This window comes from Ranitomeya imitator, chromosome 8 (genome assembly GCF_032444005.1).
Source record: "Ranitomeya imitator isolate aRanImi1 chromosome 8, aRanImi1.pri, whole genome shotgun sequence".
Lineage (NCBI taxonomy): Eukaryota > Metazoa > Chordata > Amphibia > Anura > Dendrobatidae > Ranitomeya > Ranitomeya imitator.
The window spans coordinates 160,889,432-160,907,939 of record NC_091289.1 but is presented as its reverse complement, the minus strand read 5'-3'; the positions used below and the strand labels follow the sequence as shown (position 1 = coordinate 160,907,939).

The 18,508-nt window shown below is 39.9% G+C and overlaps 1 protein-coding gene across 1 annotated transcript in view; it reads right to left on the bottom strand.

Annotated features, from left to right (window-relative positions):
- Positions 1-4,846: 4,846 nt before the first annotated feature.
- Positions 4,847-18,508, bottom strand: part of PALMD (palmdelphin) — a 69,377-nt gene continuing 55,715 nt past the window's right edge. The window contains exons 4-8 of the mRNA XM_069737695.1: positions 15,906-16,020; positions 14,630-14,654; positions 13,289-13,408; positions 10,347-11,342; positions 4,847-6,065 (exon numbers count right to left, since the gene is read on the bottom strand). Of these exons, the coding sequence (XP_069593796.1) occupies positions 6,022-6,065; positions 10,347-11,342; positions 13,289-13,408; positions 14,630-14,654; positions 15,906-16,020 (1,300 nt within the window). The 3' untranslated portion in view covers positions 4,847-6,021. The remainder of the gene's footprint in view (positions 6,066-10,346; positions 11,343-13,288; positions 13,409-14,629; positions 14,655-15,905; positions 16,021-18,508) is intronic.

The window sequence follows — 18,508 nt, the reverse complement described above, 5'->3', positions numbered from 1 at the left end:
AATTGCACAGTCTACTACTCTTAAGTGTTTGTCTCAGTAGGTATAGACACCCAAAATGACGCATGGCAGAACGCACTGTTACTCGGCTAATGCATACAGGCCAGAAAATGAGGCACGGCAGAGCACACTGTTGCTGTGGGCGCATACACGCCCAAATCCTGTTTTGCAGTAGGTTTGGATGTAAGCCCCAACAGGACCCATGACCTGAATGCCATGTAAATAAGGATATGGCTGCAAAAAAAATAAATTGAAACTTGGATCTAACATGATTCTGCAGTCGTTATTAAACTTTTATTGAAAAGTCAGTTAACTGTTAAAGGGAACCTGTCATCTGAATTTGGCGTGACCAGTTTTTGGTCATATGGGCAGAGTTTTCGAGTGTTTGATTCACACTTTCCTTACCCGCTGGCTGCATGCTGGCCGCAATATTGCATTGAAGTTCATTCTCTGTCCTCCGTAGTAAACGCCTGCGCAAGGCAATCTTGCCTTGCGCACGCACAGTATGCTTTGCCCAACTGTGGGCAAAGCCGAAAAGCATTAGTGCGCATGCACCGGCGCACTATGTCCTGGAACACAGCGAAATACTTCCGGGACATAGTGCGCCGGCGCATGCGCACTAATGCTTTTCGGCTTTGCCCGCAGTTGGGCAAAGCATACTGTGCGTGCGCAAGGCAAGATTGCCTTGTGCAGGCGTGTACTACGGAGGACATAGAATGAACTTCAATCCAATATTGCGGCCAGCGGGTAAGGAAAGGGTGAATCAAACACCCGAAAACTCCGCCTATATGACTGAAAACCGGTCCCACCAAATTCAGGTGACAGGTTCCATTTAACCCCCTCCCTCCTTCTTAGTTCCAGGGTGCTCTATAGATAGAAGAGGTGTCCCACAGCAAAGATCAGAATTCTCTGCCCCATTATGGAATTTTGCACCGCAACATTGCAGTTGTGGAAGACAAGATAATCAGGACAGAATACATTACTATAACATCTCAAGTAAAGTCCTCTGCCTAAATAAAAAAACAAAAAAAACAACTTTTTCTTGTATTGATACTCCAGGTTTTTCTACTATTTATAACATTGCAGTTGTGCCTGAGAGAGAAGTCATGGACAAGTTATCACCAGGCAGTAACAGGGGCATGGGGACCAGCTTGGGTCTCCGCTTTGAAGGGGACAATAATAGGTCAAAAATTTCCATGGACTTAAAGTGAATCTGAGAGCAGCATAATGTAGGAGCAGAGACCCTGATTCCAGTGGTGTCACTAGTCTGTGTTTTGCGGTTTCAATACAATCAGATTTATCAGCAGGAGATTATCATAAGAGGACAAGCTGCCTCTTTCCTCCTGGTCCAACTTGCCACCCACCAATATGCATTGTACATAGAAAGCAGCTAATCAGTGGTGTGGGCAAGGTTATACAGGGCTCCGCACTCTGAGCTCTGCTGGTACTGCAGCACAGAATACTGTGATTCTATAACTACTGCTGCACCCAGTAGTTGAAGAGAAACATGACTGTAAATAGGGTCTCTGCCCCTACACTCTGCTGACCTCGGATTACATAGAGCATCCGTGAGCAGGTTTTGCCAACGTGATTAACAATTTTTAGATTTAATTGTAAAGGCCATTTTATTTTTCCAAAAGTGACAATGGGAAATGCAGCTATATTAGTCCTTCCTCTCATTTTTAGCCAGTGTAGTTTATCTAATAGGTATGGGTTGTCAGATACAGATTTCCTGACTGGGTATAAGCGCCGTTTGCACAATGGATCTATAAATGCAAAAAATGCACCCATGATCATGAACAATTTTTTTTCATTACTACCAAATTACATAAAATTTAGTTGCTGATAAATGATCGAGGATCAGAAGAAAGACGCAAAACAGCTTTGTCTTTACATCTTTATTTACTTTGTGTTCCTTTACAGACGTGACAAATAAATAAGGAGGCGACCATACATTCTTAAGACAAAGTAAGGCACATTTCTTTCATAATAGAACAGGAGTACAGGCTAGTGATAGATTTGGCTTATATGTTCCCGTCAGGACCAGCCCTGGTTACTTGTGGCAGTGTTTCATGGCATAATGACTGCCGGAAAGTCTCCAGTCCTTACAAGATCTCACATTGATGAACCCTCAACACAACATTTATAATCCTGCGTGAAAATTCTAGAAATAAAGTGTATAAATGTGATTTACTCTTTTGTGTTTCTCATAATGCGACATTGCTGCAAAGCAGCAGAAATCAGCAGTAATAAAATTCTTACAGCGCCCCACCAGGGTAAATGGAGCATTACATAAAATCAATGAGCTGTCTATAGGATGCACGGACATTTTGGGAGGTTCTTAATTTTTTTTTTAACCAATTATTGAGGGGCCACATTCAAAGATTGAGGTTCCCTACTAGTTTAGCACTGCAGAATGGGGTACTTCAAAATGGGTTGTCCATCAAAGAACCCTTTAGAAAATGAATAAAATCACAAAAAAAACAGTAAAGCCTTGTTTAGACTTTTTTTTTTTTTTACACACAAGAAAAAAAGTTTTTTTTCATCAGCATGATGAACACAATTTTTTTTTTATTTTTTGGTCCGTGTATTTTTACCATGCGTGTGGCATCAGTTTTTCTTAAATGAAGAAATATTGAAATGTGAAAGCTTTCACTTGGTAAACAGCAAAAAGTGTACAGTACTCGGGTAATTTCCTTGTGCAGTCCATTTTTTATTTTTTTATGGACATTAAATGGGTGAGTTTGATATGTTACTATAATAAACCATGGACATATCTTTGTGGGTTTTTTAGCATCATATGTCTTGCAAATAAAAAAAAAAACCTGACGTGTACGACAGACTATATTGAATGGGTGTGCCATCCGTGGATAACAAGGACAGGAGATGGAAAACGTGATGTCTGAATGAGGACTTACTGCATATAACATTATAGCACTACCTGAGCTAATTGTGTGCTGAACATAGAAACGTCTTTATAAAGACAAACCTTTCCTTCATCGCTCAAAATTGGATTCATCAAATACAATAACCTGATCTTCTACTGACAAAGACGGAAACCAGACTAGGACATCATTTCACATGGACCCTGGTCATGCAAAATCTGATAAAAAAAAAAAAAGACATCAACACTGCAGAATGCTGCCTATAATAATACATTGGGCCATATTCTGCACCCTCGAAGTTCTATAGCGCGGGATCTAATACATAACAAGCAATATGGATCGGTAATTGTACAAATGTGCTCAAAAATAAGTTCTGTACTGAGTGCCATGTTTCGCCCAATAGTGTGCAAAGGCTTCAGCATATGCCCTTAGTTATTCCTCTACATACGGACTAGAACGCATCTATTTTTAAACAAAATCAACAAGGAAACTAAAATCATAAATTATGGGACATTTTTGAAAACAAAGGAATGATAGACTGAACATTTACAAGCCAAACTTTACTCATCAGACATCGCTGGACTAAGGGGCCTCATACACAATAGATGGATGCTGGCTGTACCATGGTTCTGCCAGCGTCTGTCTCTCCCGACTACTCCATACGCAAGAACGATCACTGCCAAGCCCTCGTGTTCTCTATGAAAGAGCCGCTGCCAGACTCTTCTGGCGCTGGCTTATATCACTGAGAACAGTCCAAAATCAGACATCATCTGTTGGAAGAGCTGGAAGGCCACCATACATATTAGACTGGCAGCCGAGCTTGCCTAAGTCGGAGGGTCTGTCTGATATTAGTAGAATAGGTATGGGAGCCATAAGTATAAATCTTCTGTACAGGTCATTTGGGAAAAATTAGGGTTCTACCATTGTTCCCCTCTGGAGGCTGATAAACAAGTGAGTGTGTGCGTATGAAGACACGGCTATGCCCCAGTGGCCGGCACTATCCCAGGAACATTATACAGATCCAAATCATGATCAACTTCAGTGAACAGATACAGAGATATAGTGGAGAACCTAAACCAATAGTGGATTACTGCAGTGATCTAGAAACATTGAAAGGACTTATGGTCGGACAGATCAAAATCTGATCTTTCAACAGGGAAAGAGGAGAATCCTGCTGACATACACCAGTATCAGGCGATGAAATTCCAAATGCCCAATAATTCTATCCCCCGGCATCGTATGTTGGAGAGGCTCATGGACACATTCATCTGGTTTGGCGGACTTTCATCTATCTGTGTATGGAGACCCAGGAGGCACCCGGTTTTCTAACCTATGTTATTATTCACACCATATACCTGGATGTACCCCAAAACGGAGTAAGCTTTGGGTCTAGAGACTAGAATTTTACCAAATAATTGCAGAAATAAAATATACAAGGAAGTCTATTATAGGTCATGTTCACATCACATTTTATGCAAACGTATCTATAGGCTACCACCTACTCAACACATGCCAAAACAGTGCCCATTTGGTAGACATTCGTGGCAATTCTTTTTTTTTTTTTAACACGTGTCATGTGGTATAAGTTTCTTTAATACATGAGCTCTTGGAAAATACTGTATATGCAACTCTATGGTCTACAGTTACAGTATATTTCAGGCTTTTATGCAGACAGTATTATTTTAATGAAAACTGATATCTAGGCTTGCTCATACTTGAGGTTTCAAGATCCCTTGATTTCTGTAAAAACACTTTTTTTTTCTTTTCCCCCTTCCTTCATCTTCATGCACATACTTTGTATTTTTGCAAAAAAAAATCAAGGGATCCTGAAACATCAAGTGCCAGCAAATACAAATATCAGTTTTCATTAACACTAACATTATATATATATATATATATATATATATATATATATATATATATATATATATATATATATATATATATATATTTTTTTTTTTTTTATTAATTTAGGAGTTTCTTTTCCATCTTCTGGGATCTATTTGTTTCATTGGAAAACAGAACTTGGAGATATATATGTGCTGGAATCCTCAGTATTACATAACCCAGCTTTATAATGCCAAGGAAATATTCATATACTTAAAAATAAATACAAAAATACTCAGACTCATATTGTTCAGTATGCCAAGCAATTAATGCCTAGCTACTTCCATACCACTCCATGATAATTCAAAAAGGAGAAACATAGGAGTTTTGGTAAAAAAAAATCTTGCAACAACCTTTATTGAAAACAAACCATCAAACATGTATCGACAGACAAAATTTAAAAGATGTGATAAAAAAGGACACCAACACTGCCTGCACTTAGTGCCATATGTAATACTAGTCCCACAGACTTAAATCAACATAATATTTCAGGGACCCCATCTACTACAATGTCCATCCACCTGCTCCCAAGCGTTAATGGAGGTAGGTCATTAATCAGTATAGCCCAGTGGCTGCTGTAAGATCATCTCTAGGGATCCCTCTCCCATACCACCACCTAAATACATATGGTCATAATATCCAATTATATTAAGTTGAATAAAGGGTCATCTTACCCAGACTGAGGCAGACCGCTGGACGCACCCCGACGCGCGTTTCGCCGCTTTACAGCCTTGCTTTCTCAAGGGGAGGTGATTTAAGTCTTTGGGACTAGTATTACATTTGTCGGTCGATACATGTTTGGTTTGTTTTCAATAAAGGTTGTTACAAGACTACTCAACAAAAATAAGTATGAAAGTATTGTGCCTCTCCTCCGATAATAAGCAAACGTTGAAATTTTACCAATTGCACAAAATTCATTTGAAGCCGTATACGAGGACAAAACTACAGAAAAAAAAAGCATCAAAGTCAAATGCACATGGCTAGGCTCATGGTAAATTATTTTTCCAATTCTCAAAATAAGCAGTTTTCTATATCAAAAGACTTTAACTTGCATAGCGTTAGTCACAAAAGCAATGCGGCAGGAGACAGGCACTAGTGGCGCTCCAGCTACTGTCGAAAATTAAGTCCCAGAATGCGCTGGATTGTGCCATTGGTCGCCTACAATAAAAATGTCTATTAAAAATGTATACACAAGTCTTCTGCAGTTCTTCGTCCATAGTTTACAAATTTCCATATGTAGGGAGTGTGAATCTTAGATCACTTTTTTCCCAAGCTTGGCCATTCTAATTCTCAATGCTGCGAGAATGGAGAAAAGAAGGAAAAAAAAAAATCAGGAATAATTACAAAGTTTTTCACATATACCTTTTTGGGAGAGAGGTGTAGAGCAGGACTGCCAACCCGCCAGTATATATTTTATGGGGAATACACCGATGCCCAACACTTTGTATGATCATCAATATTTACATGGTGTATGGTTTTTGTATTTTCAAAATGAGGAGTTATAGCATTGTTACTAGTGATGAGCGAGTGTACTAGTTGCTCGGGTGGTCTCCGAGTATTTGTTAGTGCTCAGAGATTTAGTTTTCATCACCGCAGCTGAATGATTTACAGCTACTAGCCAGGCTGAGTACATGTGGGGGTTGCCTGGTTGATAGAGAATCCCCACATGTGTTCAAGCTGTCTACAAGCTGTAAATCATTCAGCTGCCAAGATGAAAACTTAATTTCCGAGCAGTTACAAATACTCGGAGACCACCCGAGCGTGCTGGGGAAAACCCGAGCAACGAGAACACACACTGATCACTAATTGTTACCATGAGCCTGGAAATACTGCGATTATTGAATGAGCCAAATATATTCCATAATAAAAAGGAGCCGGGATTTGGATACAAAAACTCCCTTAAGAGCACATTTGGGCAATCTGTAGGAACTTAGGTTCCAGTTTACAGATTCACCATAAATTGGCTTTACTGTTAAGAATGAATGAAATTTTTTTTTTTAAATTACATTTCTGAAATTCACAAAAATTTGGACCGATTTCCACTTTAAATGAATAAATCGGAAAAAAAAAATTATATCTTAATTGACTTCCATAGTACGGACTACTAGTATGGGCAGATAATAGTTGGCAGCCATGCTAAACCGGCAAGGGAGAATGCAGAACAACATACCTCAGCATTATTTCCAGTGGCGAAAGCAGAAGTTTACAGACAATTAGAAATGAGGCAGACTGGTGAAATCAAATCCACAAATCAGAGAAATACATTTCCAAATGTTAATTACATTATTTCTGTAATTGAGAGTGATGCAACCATTACTGAGCTTTTCAGGGGGGCAGCATTTTTCATTTAGTTTTGAAGAGAAATCTCCAATTATTTAGCCAAAATCCATCATTCCACTAGTAACTCACTAAGAAAGGATGACTTCTCCAACAAGGCACCACATAGAATGAGCTGCAATGTCCAGTCTGGAGCATCCAGAAAATATGAATATGTTATGGATTGTTAGAAATTCTCCATTTTGAGCAAAGGGAGATGCCTCAGTAACCAGTCATCTATTTCCCACACATATAAAGGCTACGTCCATATCTGCAACCATTATTTGTTGGCCCGATGCATCAAATAAGCAAAAAGGTGCAACTCTGCAAATAGTTTTCAAGCGGTTATCTGTCGCAGCTCACTTTCACATGGGGAAACAAGCAGTGCCAATGACTTCAGGTCTCCTGCTGGGACAAATGCATGATTTCTGCCTATCCTGCACACTTCCTGGCAGGTATGTAATTTGGAGAGGTCATAGATGTGACCCATCTGGCATGAGGACGTCGTGCTCACCCCACCGGGCATGAGAATGTGATGCTCACCCTACTGGGCATGAGGATGTGCCGCTCACCCCACCGGGCATGAGGACATGACACTTGCCCCACCTGGTATGAGGACGTGATGCTCACCCCACTGGGCATGAGGATGTGACGCTCACCCCACCGGGCATGAGGACATCATGCTCACCCCACCGGGCATGAGGATGTGATGCTCACCCCACTGGGCATGAGGATGTGATGCTCATCCCACCGGGCATGAGGACGTGATGCTCACCCCACCGGGCATGAGGACGTGACGCTCACCCCACCGGGCATGAGGATGTGATGCTCATCCCACCGAGCATGAGGACGTGATGCTCACCCCACCGGGCATGAGGACGTGACGCTCACCCCACCGGGCATGAGGACGTGATGCTCACCCCACTGGGCATGAGGACGTGAAGCTCACCCCACCCGGCATGAGGATGTGAAGCTCACCCCACTGGGCTTGAGGACGTGACGCTCACCCCACCGGGCATGAGGACGTGACGCTCACCCCACCGGGAATGAGGATGTGATGCTCATCCCACCGGGCATGAGGACGTGACGCTCACCCCACCGGGCATGAGGACGTGACGCTCACCCCACCGGGAATGAGGATGTGATGCTCATCCCACCGGGCATGAGGACGTGACGCTCACCCCACCGGGCATGAGGACGTGACGCTCACCCCACCGGGCATGAGGATGTGATGCTCATCCCACCGGGCATGAGGATGTGACGCTCACCCCACCGGGCATGAAGATGTGACGCTCACCCCACCGGGCTTGAGGACGTGACGCTCAACCCACCGGGCATGAGGACGTGCCGTCGTCTCACCAAGCATGAGTATCTGAAGTCTTAATCACCTTTCTTTTCCAGATACAAGAGTGAGCGGTACCAGATATCCCTCTTAAAAATGTTGTGTTTACAGAGCCTCAGACAGTAAACCTGCAGTCATACTTCAATCTCGCTTCTAATTTTTGCTAACTTTATAGGAAAGCAACAAGTAGGAGAAGGTAGAAAAAGGGAACGTTGCAGGACCAGATTTTGCAAAGGGATCGTTTGTCGGTTGTCAGGACATATAGGTTTGTAAGGAACTGCAAGCACAAAATTGTAGGAATTTTTAAGTGTTGCTTGGTAGCAAAAAAAAATATTGTTAATGATCCTTAAAAAATGAACCTACTAATTTGTTTTTCAAATCAGTTTAGATTGAGCTATTTTTGACCCACTTCTACATTCATTGTGGCACAAGCTGTATTGGCACATGATTGAGTGACATGGCTGTCTGCTTCAATTCCATAGCCAAATCGGACCCCTTCTTTGTCTCTAAATCAGCCATGATGGAGAAGGGGGCTGGCTTAGCTACTGAACAAAGACAGAGAGAAAGCTCAATTTACCAAGTGCCAACATCGCCTGAACTGGAATGAATGCAGAAGTAGAGCTGCCAGGACAATCCAACCAGATTTGATAATTAAAGCGCAACCATAGTTAATTTTACTTTACCAAATCAATAGTACACATGAATATAGCTATCTCATTGCGTTCTTGTCTCGTTTTTCCTGTGTTTTTTAATTAAACAAACCTCGCAGGCAGGGTATTACTGTACCAGCAAAGTACTTTATGCAGCATTTTTTATGCCAAGAGACACATTTGTGGTGCAAGAAATATCTGCTACAAAAATTTAACCTGTTCATGTATTCTTCCTGTACTTCATAGAACTTTATGAGCACCAACTGTCATATCTCAGTATTCAATGAAGACAGATTTTACCCATGAATTGAGAATTTAAAAAAAAGGAAAGATCAGGAAGAGAAAGAAGCAGATTTCTGTAATAGTATGTGCACTATCATAAAGTTTCTTATTTTCACATGTACTATTGATTTGTGGGAAAAATTAAAATAACGGTTACTCTTTAAAGAATATTAATAAGTTAGATATTTTACAATTTGTATACAATAAACTCCTCTTTTCTCCTTAATTGAGGACTATTTGCAAATGTTGCATGCATTGGATCAGTAAAGCAAGATAGATTCTAACAGCACAGCCTTTAACCAAAAATTTACGTAAAGTAGAATGAAGGATTTTGGAAGAATCGTAACATTGGGCATCCATTAATTCCATTGATGAAACAATTGTAGAAATGCAGATTTATATGGAGATTTTTTTGGCATGAAACATGGCAGAATGGCGTTCCTGTGCATGTTTGCTATTACACTATTAAGGAAAAATTCATGTCTATGTTTCATGCCTCCTGCTGCTGTTGAAAAAGAAACTTCAAATATTAGAGGAGTCACAGAATGAGGAGCTTATTACAGCAGAAGCATTCGGCAGAGATTCATACTGGCATGCGATGATCATCTTCAAAGGGGTTCTCACCACTTACCTATGGATGCACCATACATGATCGTGTGGTGATGCAATAAACTGAAGGGTAGAAGACTTCTGACATTACAAATGAAGTCGCCCCAGCCCCCCCAGGTCATGTATAAATAGGGAATTGTAGATAAAATTGTTACAGGGAATGTATAAGAATTACAAAAACCTAAACATTTCTTAATTCAGTAGACAGTGGTGCTAAATTCACAGTAATGCAGCATGGACTGGAGCCACCATCATGGACCAGATCCACCATCATGGACCAGATCCACCATCATGGACCAGAGCTGCCATCATGGACCAAGTGTGCGTTAAAACATTACATGACAGAACAGCATTTGCACTTGCTGACAGGCTTCTCACCTGTTAGGGAAGGGTCCTCAGTACCATCATCTATGCTCTGATTGGAGGCAGGGAGATAGTTATGGGGTCCCAAAGTTGCGTCTTGTTCTCTTAAGGATATGGAGTTCTTGTATGGCTGAGGACTGTGCAATGCAATATTGTGTATCGGTACTTTTTGTACAGTATTGGTCGAGATGGAAGGATTAGAAATATGAAGCGGTTGAGTTTCAGGCACATTAGTTAGTTTGTTAACTCTTTTTTCGTCTTCCTTATTATTCTCCTCGTCATCATCAATAACAACTAATTCTGCCCTGATCACCCCTTCGTAATCGGTCAGCGGCCTGCTATCATTTTCATCAGCTTGCTTGTACCCCATAAAGATCATGGTAACTGGCTCGTTGTCATCTACATAACAGGGAGCAGCATGAACAATGTTGTAGTGGACGTTATCTTCCCATTCAACCGGTTGGTATTTAGTGATGTCATCTGGCGAGTTCCTGAAGGTTGCTTCATGGCATGCCTCCTTTACTTGGAATTCAACATTAGTTGCTTGTCCATTCTGCGTCATGACTCTTGGCCGAGAAGACATAGGATTTCCTGGAACGGGTGAGTGAACTATGGGCATCTCTTCTGTAAAAGTCGAATTATGACCATTTTGATGTTCCATCGTCACCGGGGAGCTGTGACCATTTATGCTGGGGGAGACTTGGCCCTTGTGGGTGACAGAATTGTGAAAGGGATTTGAAAATACCGGTTCGTGATACTCTGTGGGAGACTGTGTACTTCTTTCCGTAGCTTTACGCAAAAGGTCCTCCACTTCTATGGGGGCAAGACTATCTATACCATTTTTTACCATCTTGCCTTCAGAGCTTAATGCATACACAGACTTTCTGCCATCATCGTAGACTTTCACTCCTGCATCTTTTATCTCATCAGATGGCACTGGGATTGATGATATTACCGTGTTTTTTCCAGTCTTCATATCTTTCTCGACTTTAATCTCCATGGCAAATAATGCTAAATAAACAGATATATCATTACTATAATAGATTGCGTTTAACATACTTTGTATGATTAAATAAGGCTCTGTTCACATTGGGGCCGGTTCATTAATGCATTTGGGTCTTGTGTCTAGTTTTTGTTGTTTCTTGCCTGTTTTTCATTTGTGCTTTATTTTTCTAATTTGTGTCTTTAAGTCAACATCTGTTCACCTGTGTGGGTTTTTTCACTTTGTATTTTTATGTTTGTCACTGAGGGAATATGCCCTCAATTGATTCGTCAATTGTGTGTTTTTAGAGCATTTTTTTTATTTTGTGCAAATGTCATGAACCATGTGTACCATTTTGAAAAATTTGGTACTAAAAAGTCAATGAATACCATTAGCCAAAAAAGAAGATGTAGAAGATGACTTGGACCCAGTGTGTTGTTGTAGTAGATTAGCGCATCATTCAGAAAAGTACTCCAATGCTTATGACTAGAGTTGAGCGAATTTTTCAATATTTGGTTCGGATAACGATTGCCGGCGAATATGGTATTTGTAATATTAGCAAACGCAGTCTATAGGAGTAGAAATGAGTTAATACAGCTCTGGCAAAAATTAAGGGACCACCACATCAAAACCCTGTCATGGGCAGCCCAATCCCCACACCTGAACCCCATTGAAAACCTCTGGAATGGAGGGGATGATGGATAGTCACAAGCCATCAAACAAAGAACTTCTTAAATTTTTGCCAAATATCAAGGTAGGCGATCCAGCTCCTAAAACAATTTCTTTATTCTTCCAAACATTAAAACATGACAGACGGCAGAGCTGTGACAAAGATCCACACTAGGATCGAAACGCGTTGCTTGGCCGCCAGTGCCTGGTGTGCCTATCCACATGTAAAGAGGACACTGCCGTCTGTCATGTTTTAATGTTTGGAAGAATAAAGAAAATGTTTTAGGAGCTGGAACGCCTACCTTCGTATTTTGCTGATCCACGTCAGATCCTGATGGAGTTCCGTGCACCTGGGGCAGTCGGTGAGCTGGTTAGGGCGTCAAGCCCAAATGTTATTTTTTAAACAATTACAGTTTTGCGCCAGAACCAGTGTGAAAGACTGGTGGAAAGCATGCCAAGACGCATGAAAGCTGTGATTAAAAATCATGGTTATTCCCCAAAATATTGATTTTTAAACTCTTCCCGAGTTAAAGCATTACTATTGTTGTCTCTAAATGATTATTAACTTGTTTTCTTTGCATTATTTGAGGTCTGAAAGCAATGGGTTGTCTTTGGTTTTTTTTTTAAATTTTGACCATTTTTCTTTTTCAGAAAAAAATACAAAACTTGTTGCTTGGAAATTCAGAGACATGTTGTCAGAAGTTTATAGAATAAAATAACAATTTACATTTTACTCCAAAATATACCTATAAAGAGAAAAATCAGACAAACTGAACATTTTGCAGTAGTCTCTTAATTTTTGCCAGAGCTGTATGTGCGGAACCGATCATCAAACATAAATTCGGCATGAGTAGGGTACCAATATGGCACGAATATGGCAAATTCAAATTCGGCGATCGTTTCTGAACATATTCGCTCAAGTCTACTTATCACAAATGTATCCATAGAGCCACTTGACAAGTGTCTTTTTGGCATAAGGATGCACATGGCAATTTCTTTTTTCACTGGAGGAACATTTCAACAATAATGGGGCACAATTTGTAGCTTTTTTCGGAGGTATATAATGTGAAATCCGCCTTGACATATAATGTGGACGTAGAGTAAACTTATAGACTGTACTCTATAAACGGTATGGTACAATATACTATAGACACATTATATGGTATTTGTTCACCATCTCCTAATGCCTAAAGTTATTACTACTCTACTAAACATAGTAATTGGGGGGAAAAGCGATCTCTGAGCCCATAAAACACCGCTTCCCATCATATCATTCGTTGTGCAATGGTTTTGGTACCGTTCATACCTTTCCTTGCCTCCTCCCCATTCTCAGTTTGGGCACTTTCCATTCTTCTGATAAATGAGGGTTTATACGATGGCGGTAAATCAGGGATGCCTGCGTAGATATCCTTTACTGGTTCTGGATCTAGCATAAACAAACATCAAAACACCTATTGTAACTTATGAATTATATAAACCGTAAATGTAAAATAAAAAAAAAAATCTTTATAATATAGTCAATGTATTGTAATAATCTATGTGGCAAAAAAAATGTATTACAAAAACATTTAAAAAGTACATAACAGCACAAAGCTAAAGACAAGACCTATAAAAACACCATGGTAAGTGTCAAAATAACCCCTCTCATCATACCATACAACTGCATATAACATACTATGTAAAGTGCCCTAAACAAGGGCTAAAAGTTCATCAAAAACATAATGGATCCAATTCATTATTTGCAATTTTTTTTTCCTTGTGGTATTGACTTTTTTGTGTCTTTCAAAATGCTTCATGTGGTTGATGAAATTTGAAAAAAAAAAATCAAAACTGATCTAAAAAGACACAATTGATGAATCAGTCGAAAATATCTAGAAACCCCAAACTTGTCCCACAATGCTGAACATAAAAAAAAACAGTAGAACATATAAATCTATAAATATATATGATGAGAGAAGGGGTATTTTTGCCCCCAAAAATTATCCTGCTGTTTTGGTAGATTTTATCTTTAGCTTTATGCTGTTATGCACTTTTTAATACAATTTTTTGCCACATGGATTATTTGTTCCGATTCCCCTAATAAACTATATGAATTGATATTCAATGACCCGCTTTTTTTTCTTTATGTGTTGCTGTGCTGGCTTTCTTTGCTATATGCGTTTGTAGCACCTATCTTTTCCATTCTTCATGGGTGGGTGCCCGCTCCTCATGATTTTCTAGTGACACCAGGTATGTCAGTGTTATTGAAAGTTTGCACAAGACTAAAACCATTGGCTGCAACATGGACTAGGAGAAATTCAACTCAAGTTTTCAAACATTAAAAGGAAGAAAAAGTCTATGTTGCAACGTCACCATTTATTTCTGAAAGCATAACTATAGGGGGATGCAGAGATATATTACACCCAGGCCCTAAAAGGGTTCCCAAGCAAGCATTCTGATGAGCTATTGGATTACAAAGGGCCCATATATTGCTCTTGCACAGGGCCCTCTCCTGTCCGTGTCCCCCAGTGTTCCCAAGGTAGCCCCAAAATACAAAATTATTTTCCAACTTTATAAAAGTTACGGTACATTAGTTTGGTATCTAATATAAAAAGAATGCTTTCCTTTAGGATGAAGCAAACAGAGTACTTAGAATACCAATACATACCTTCTTGCACTTCAGCTTTCACAGCCTGAAAGAACAAAAAGATTAGAATTTGTATTGTTCGAAGCAAAGAGAAATATAGTAGCTGAACTATTAATTATTTCCCTAAATGTATTATCATATTTTACTTCAACCTATATGACAAGACTGTTTTTTTCTCGCAGACTTGAGAGGTGAAGTTCTGGCACGACTCTCACTTATTGGAATATTGGGGTTGTATGCCTGGTCCTATGGAGTCTAAAAGGGAATGTAAGGTTTGTCCTGGTGGAGAGCAGCAATTTGGTGTAAGGAGACTTATAGGTCATTCAATGCTTCCTATTGAAATAAAATATGATTTTACAGAGAGAAAAAGGACACCAGTGCCACCTATTGGAAATAACAATCCAAAAAGTCAATATCAGAATAAGAAGCCAACTTGGAACTCTCCACAAGAAGAATCTTTACCAGTTAAGCCTCCTGTCAGAGGCTTCTCACTCAGCCAAACCAGTTTTCCTGCTTTTGTACTGATGAGTGGTCAAACACCCTGAAATGTATGTATGCAAATGGAGTTTCTGATTTGGCTTCTGATCCTAAGTCATAGGGTAAGACCCATTAAAGAGTTATTATTGACTTTTAGGCTTCCTACTTGTAATCGGGGGCACTAGAAACCCTGCGCTCTTCTTTTGCATATTTGCCAGGCCTATTAGTCTCCCTGCACTAACTTGGAGCCCTGTTGAAGGAAAAACTTTACCCTTTGGACTTCCAGTCAGAGGCCTCTCACCCAGCCAACCAGTTCTCTTGCTTTGCACCGCGGAGAAAATCCAAGATTCCAAGGCACCAGAAAAAATGGGGATAAAACATAGCCTTTATTCCATCTTTAAAAAACACATGGTGAAATACCATTGAGGTAGAAGAGTCAAGCAATGTTTGGGCCCAAAAGGGACTTTTTAAGCCAGAAGTACAATAAAATTTACAGCCATCAAGTATTTTTGTTATTGTACTTCTTGCTTGAAAAAGGCCTTTTTTGGGCCGAAACGTTGCTTCACTCATCTACCTCGATTGTATTTCACCATGTGTTTTTACCGAGCAGAGGGAATACTAGTAAGTTACAGTGTAGTGTGCACTGTGCTCGGTGCAATTTCGGATTTGGAAATATGGAGCTCAATAAGCAGAACTGATGTCTTCAGGAGTGCCGTCCTTGAATTAGCAATTTACCTCTCAAATCTGCTATGCAGTTAATGGATTTATGTCCTAGGATAAATCTTCTATATTGAGCCCCATTGTATCGGCCTTCTCATACCTTTATTATATCTTCATTCGTTCGCTCCACGGACTTCAGCTTCTGTAGCACGCGCATTTCTTTAGCAGACAGTTGGGTTTCTTGCTTCTCTAGATCTTCGATTTCTTGTTCAAGCCTGAAATGAGAACACATTCCTGTGATTAAGAGCCGGACGTCCAATATACTTGAGTACACTCCTGTAATCTGCATAGTACGGCATTTCTGTACTGGACAAGCTTATTTCATTCATAGGTATTTTTAACTAAGTTGTTTGATATTTAATGCTCTTACATTCCTTCCATTTTGGACTTGGGCCCAAAGAAATCTGCAGTTAACGCAGCACTGAAAGAATCTGGAATACTTATCACTGAATAATCCACTCATGGACTCTTATGTGCTGTCGGAAAATGTAAGAGAAAATCCCATATATTGTGCCTGATAGCTATTTTCCAGTAACTCCATGTAATGTAGCATCCAGCAATTAGAAGCTGTTGGTATGTATATGTGGAGAAAAAAAGAATAATAACTACTTGTAAAATTCTGGGAAAAATTTATTAAATCACTTTGTCCTGCTTCTTTGGCTCAGAAAAGTTGCAAATCTTGCTGAACATCACTACTTTTCTTGCTTGTCACCCATTTTAAAAAGTGGCACAAATTGGGCAGAGTTAAACGGGAGAGTGCGTGGTCATCAATTTTCCAACAGATTTATTATTACTAAAGACAGAAAATCTGTCCAGATTTTAATAAATTGGAACACATTACTTCCAACTTTTGCTTAAAAAGAGGTTTTACCAAGATAAGTTATCCCATTTCCACAAGAAGCATGTACCAACAAGAAGCTCGTTACCAACCATGCGCAACTAAGCCTCATTCATTGTCTATGGGACTACTGGAAAAAGAAGAGTTCTGCACTTGGCTATCTCCAGCAAAGAAAATGCTTAAGCTCGCCTCCAGTGATCTTGGGGAAAGTACTCTTGAGAGGTAGGCAGGCAGCATGAATCAAAGCTTGGCTTCACCATAAGACAAGGATAAATACAATACAATATGTACCCCAACAATCAGCTTAAATTGGAGGTAAATGCAATACTGGGAAAACCAGAGGGAAACATCTGTCCCTAACAAGCGTTTCGCATTAGCCTTCTCCAGGGGGCATTTAAAGAGAGGCAGAAAAAGCGGTTTTAACTGATTACTCCAAATGAAGGGAAAAGAGGATGGCACAATCCAATGTTAATAAACGTGGGCAATTCTGTACAATAAAGCAATCCTGGATTGCCATTAAATTGTTTAACATTAACATTTCCTCTCCATCAATATTTTATTCCATATATCTACTATTACTTTACAAAGAGGAATGAATGCCTCTTATGGACTCTCATACACATTAGACAACTCTTGGTGGATATACAGGAACGCTTGGCTTGCTGAGAGCTACCTGCGTTCTTCGTGAGAGTGCTGACCGTCTGCTCTGGCACATTGTAAATCCAAAATGTCAGATCCTTCCCTCCCCTGACATCATCTGTGAGTGGAGAAAATTTTGGCCGACCTCCCCGATATGAGCAAGTTCGGCAGACATTAGTCTAATGTGTATGGATACCATTGATACAGAAGGCGGCAAAAAAATGTACTGATAGTAAATAGTTTGTAAAACAAAGTCTGATAATATCACTGTCAAGTGTTTGGGCTCAAAACAGGCATGACCCTAGAAATCAATTCCCTGAAAATAAAAAAAATGAATTTCAGGGTGGGCTCCAGATGGTGTACATTTCTGGCTAACAATCACAAACTAAGTCCTAAACATGTTATATGAGATAAGAAGATAGGATGTAATGCCAAAGTCTATGGGCAAGAGTGGTGGCGCAGTTTTTTTTTTTTTTTTTTTTTTAATACCGTGGTCGTGTTAACGACACTTCTTTATTGTCAACTCTGGTATATTATAAGCTGATACATTGGAAGGGAGCAGAACTACATGTCGTGGGAAGAAAAAATTTCTATAAATTGTCATGGTTTCAAATGCTGGGGGCATACGAGGTTCTGGGGACAAATATCCATTAAATGATGCATGTTGGCATATGCAGTGTTAGAAGCAAATGTCCAACAAGGATGGTACGATGAAGAACAAGTATGAGATTGTTATCACACGTTTTTCTAGATCATTGTTACAGAAAGACAGGAGGTCCAATGTTATTAGGAAGACCAGCATGATGTCCTCCTAACAAGACCAGACAAACCTTACATTAAAATCAAGATAATTGTTGTCACAACAAACAACTCATTACAAAACAACCACCATAATTACGTCTTGATGATATGCCCGCAACTACTGTTTGACCATGGCTTTTTCCATTCTGTATCCAACCTGCATCTCATTTCAGACAATTGTGCTCATCTTATTTTCCATTAAGGATTCTTATGAAAGGTAATGAATAACCTTCTCCTCGAGCCTCTCACATTGGCAAACAGTCTAACCACTCTCATCGATGAGTTCTCCTACCGCAGCCTCCTACGTGGCACCATCAGAGCCTGAACTACCATCATACTGACTTAGAAAGTGAGTGGTAATTCCATAATTTGGCCCCAAATTGCAGGCTATGAACAAGGCAAGTGAAAGAACTGAGATGCAATTT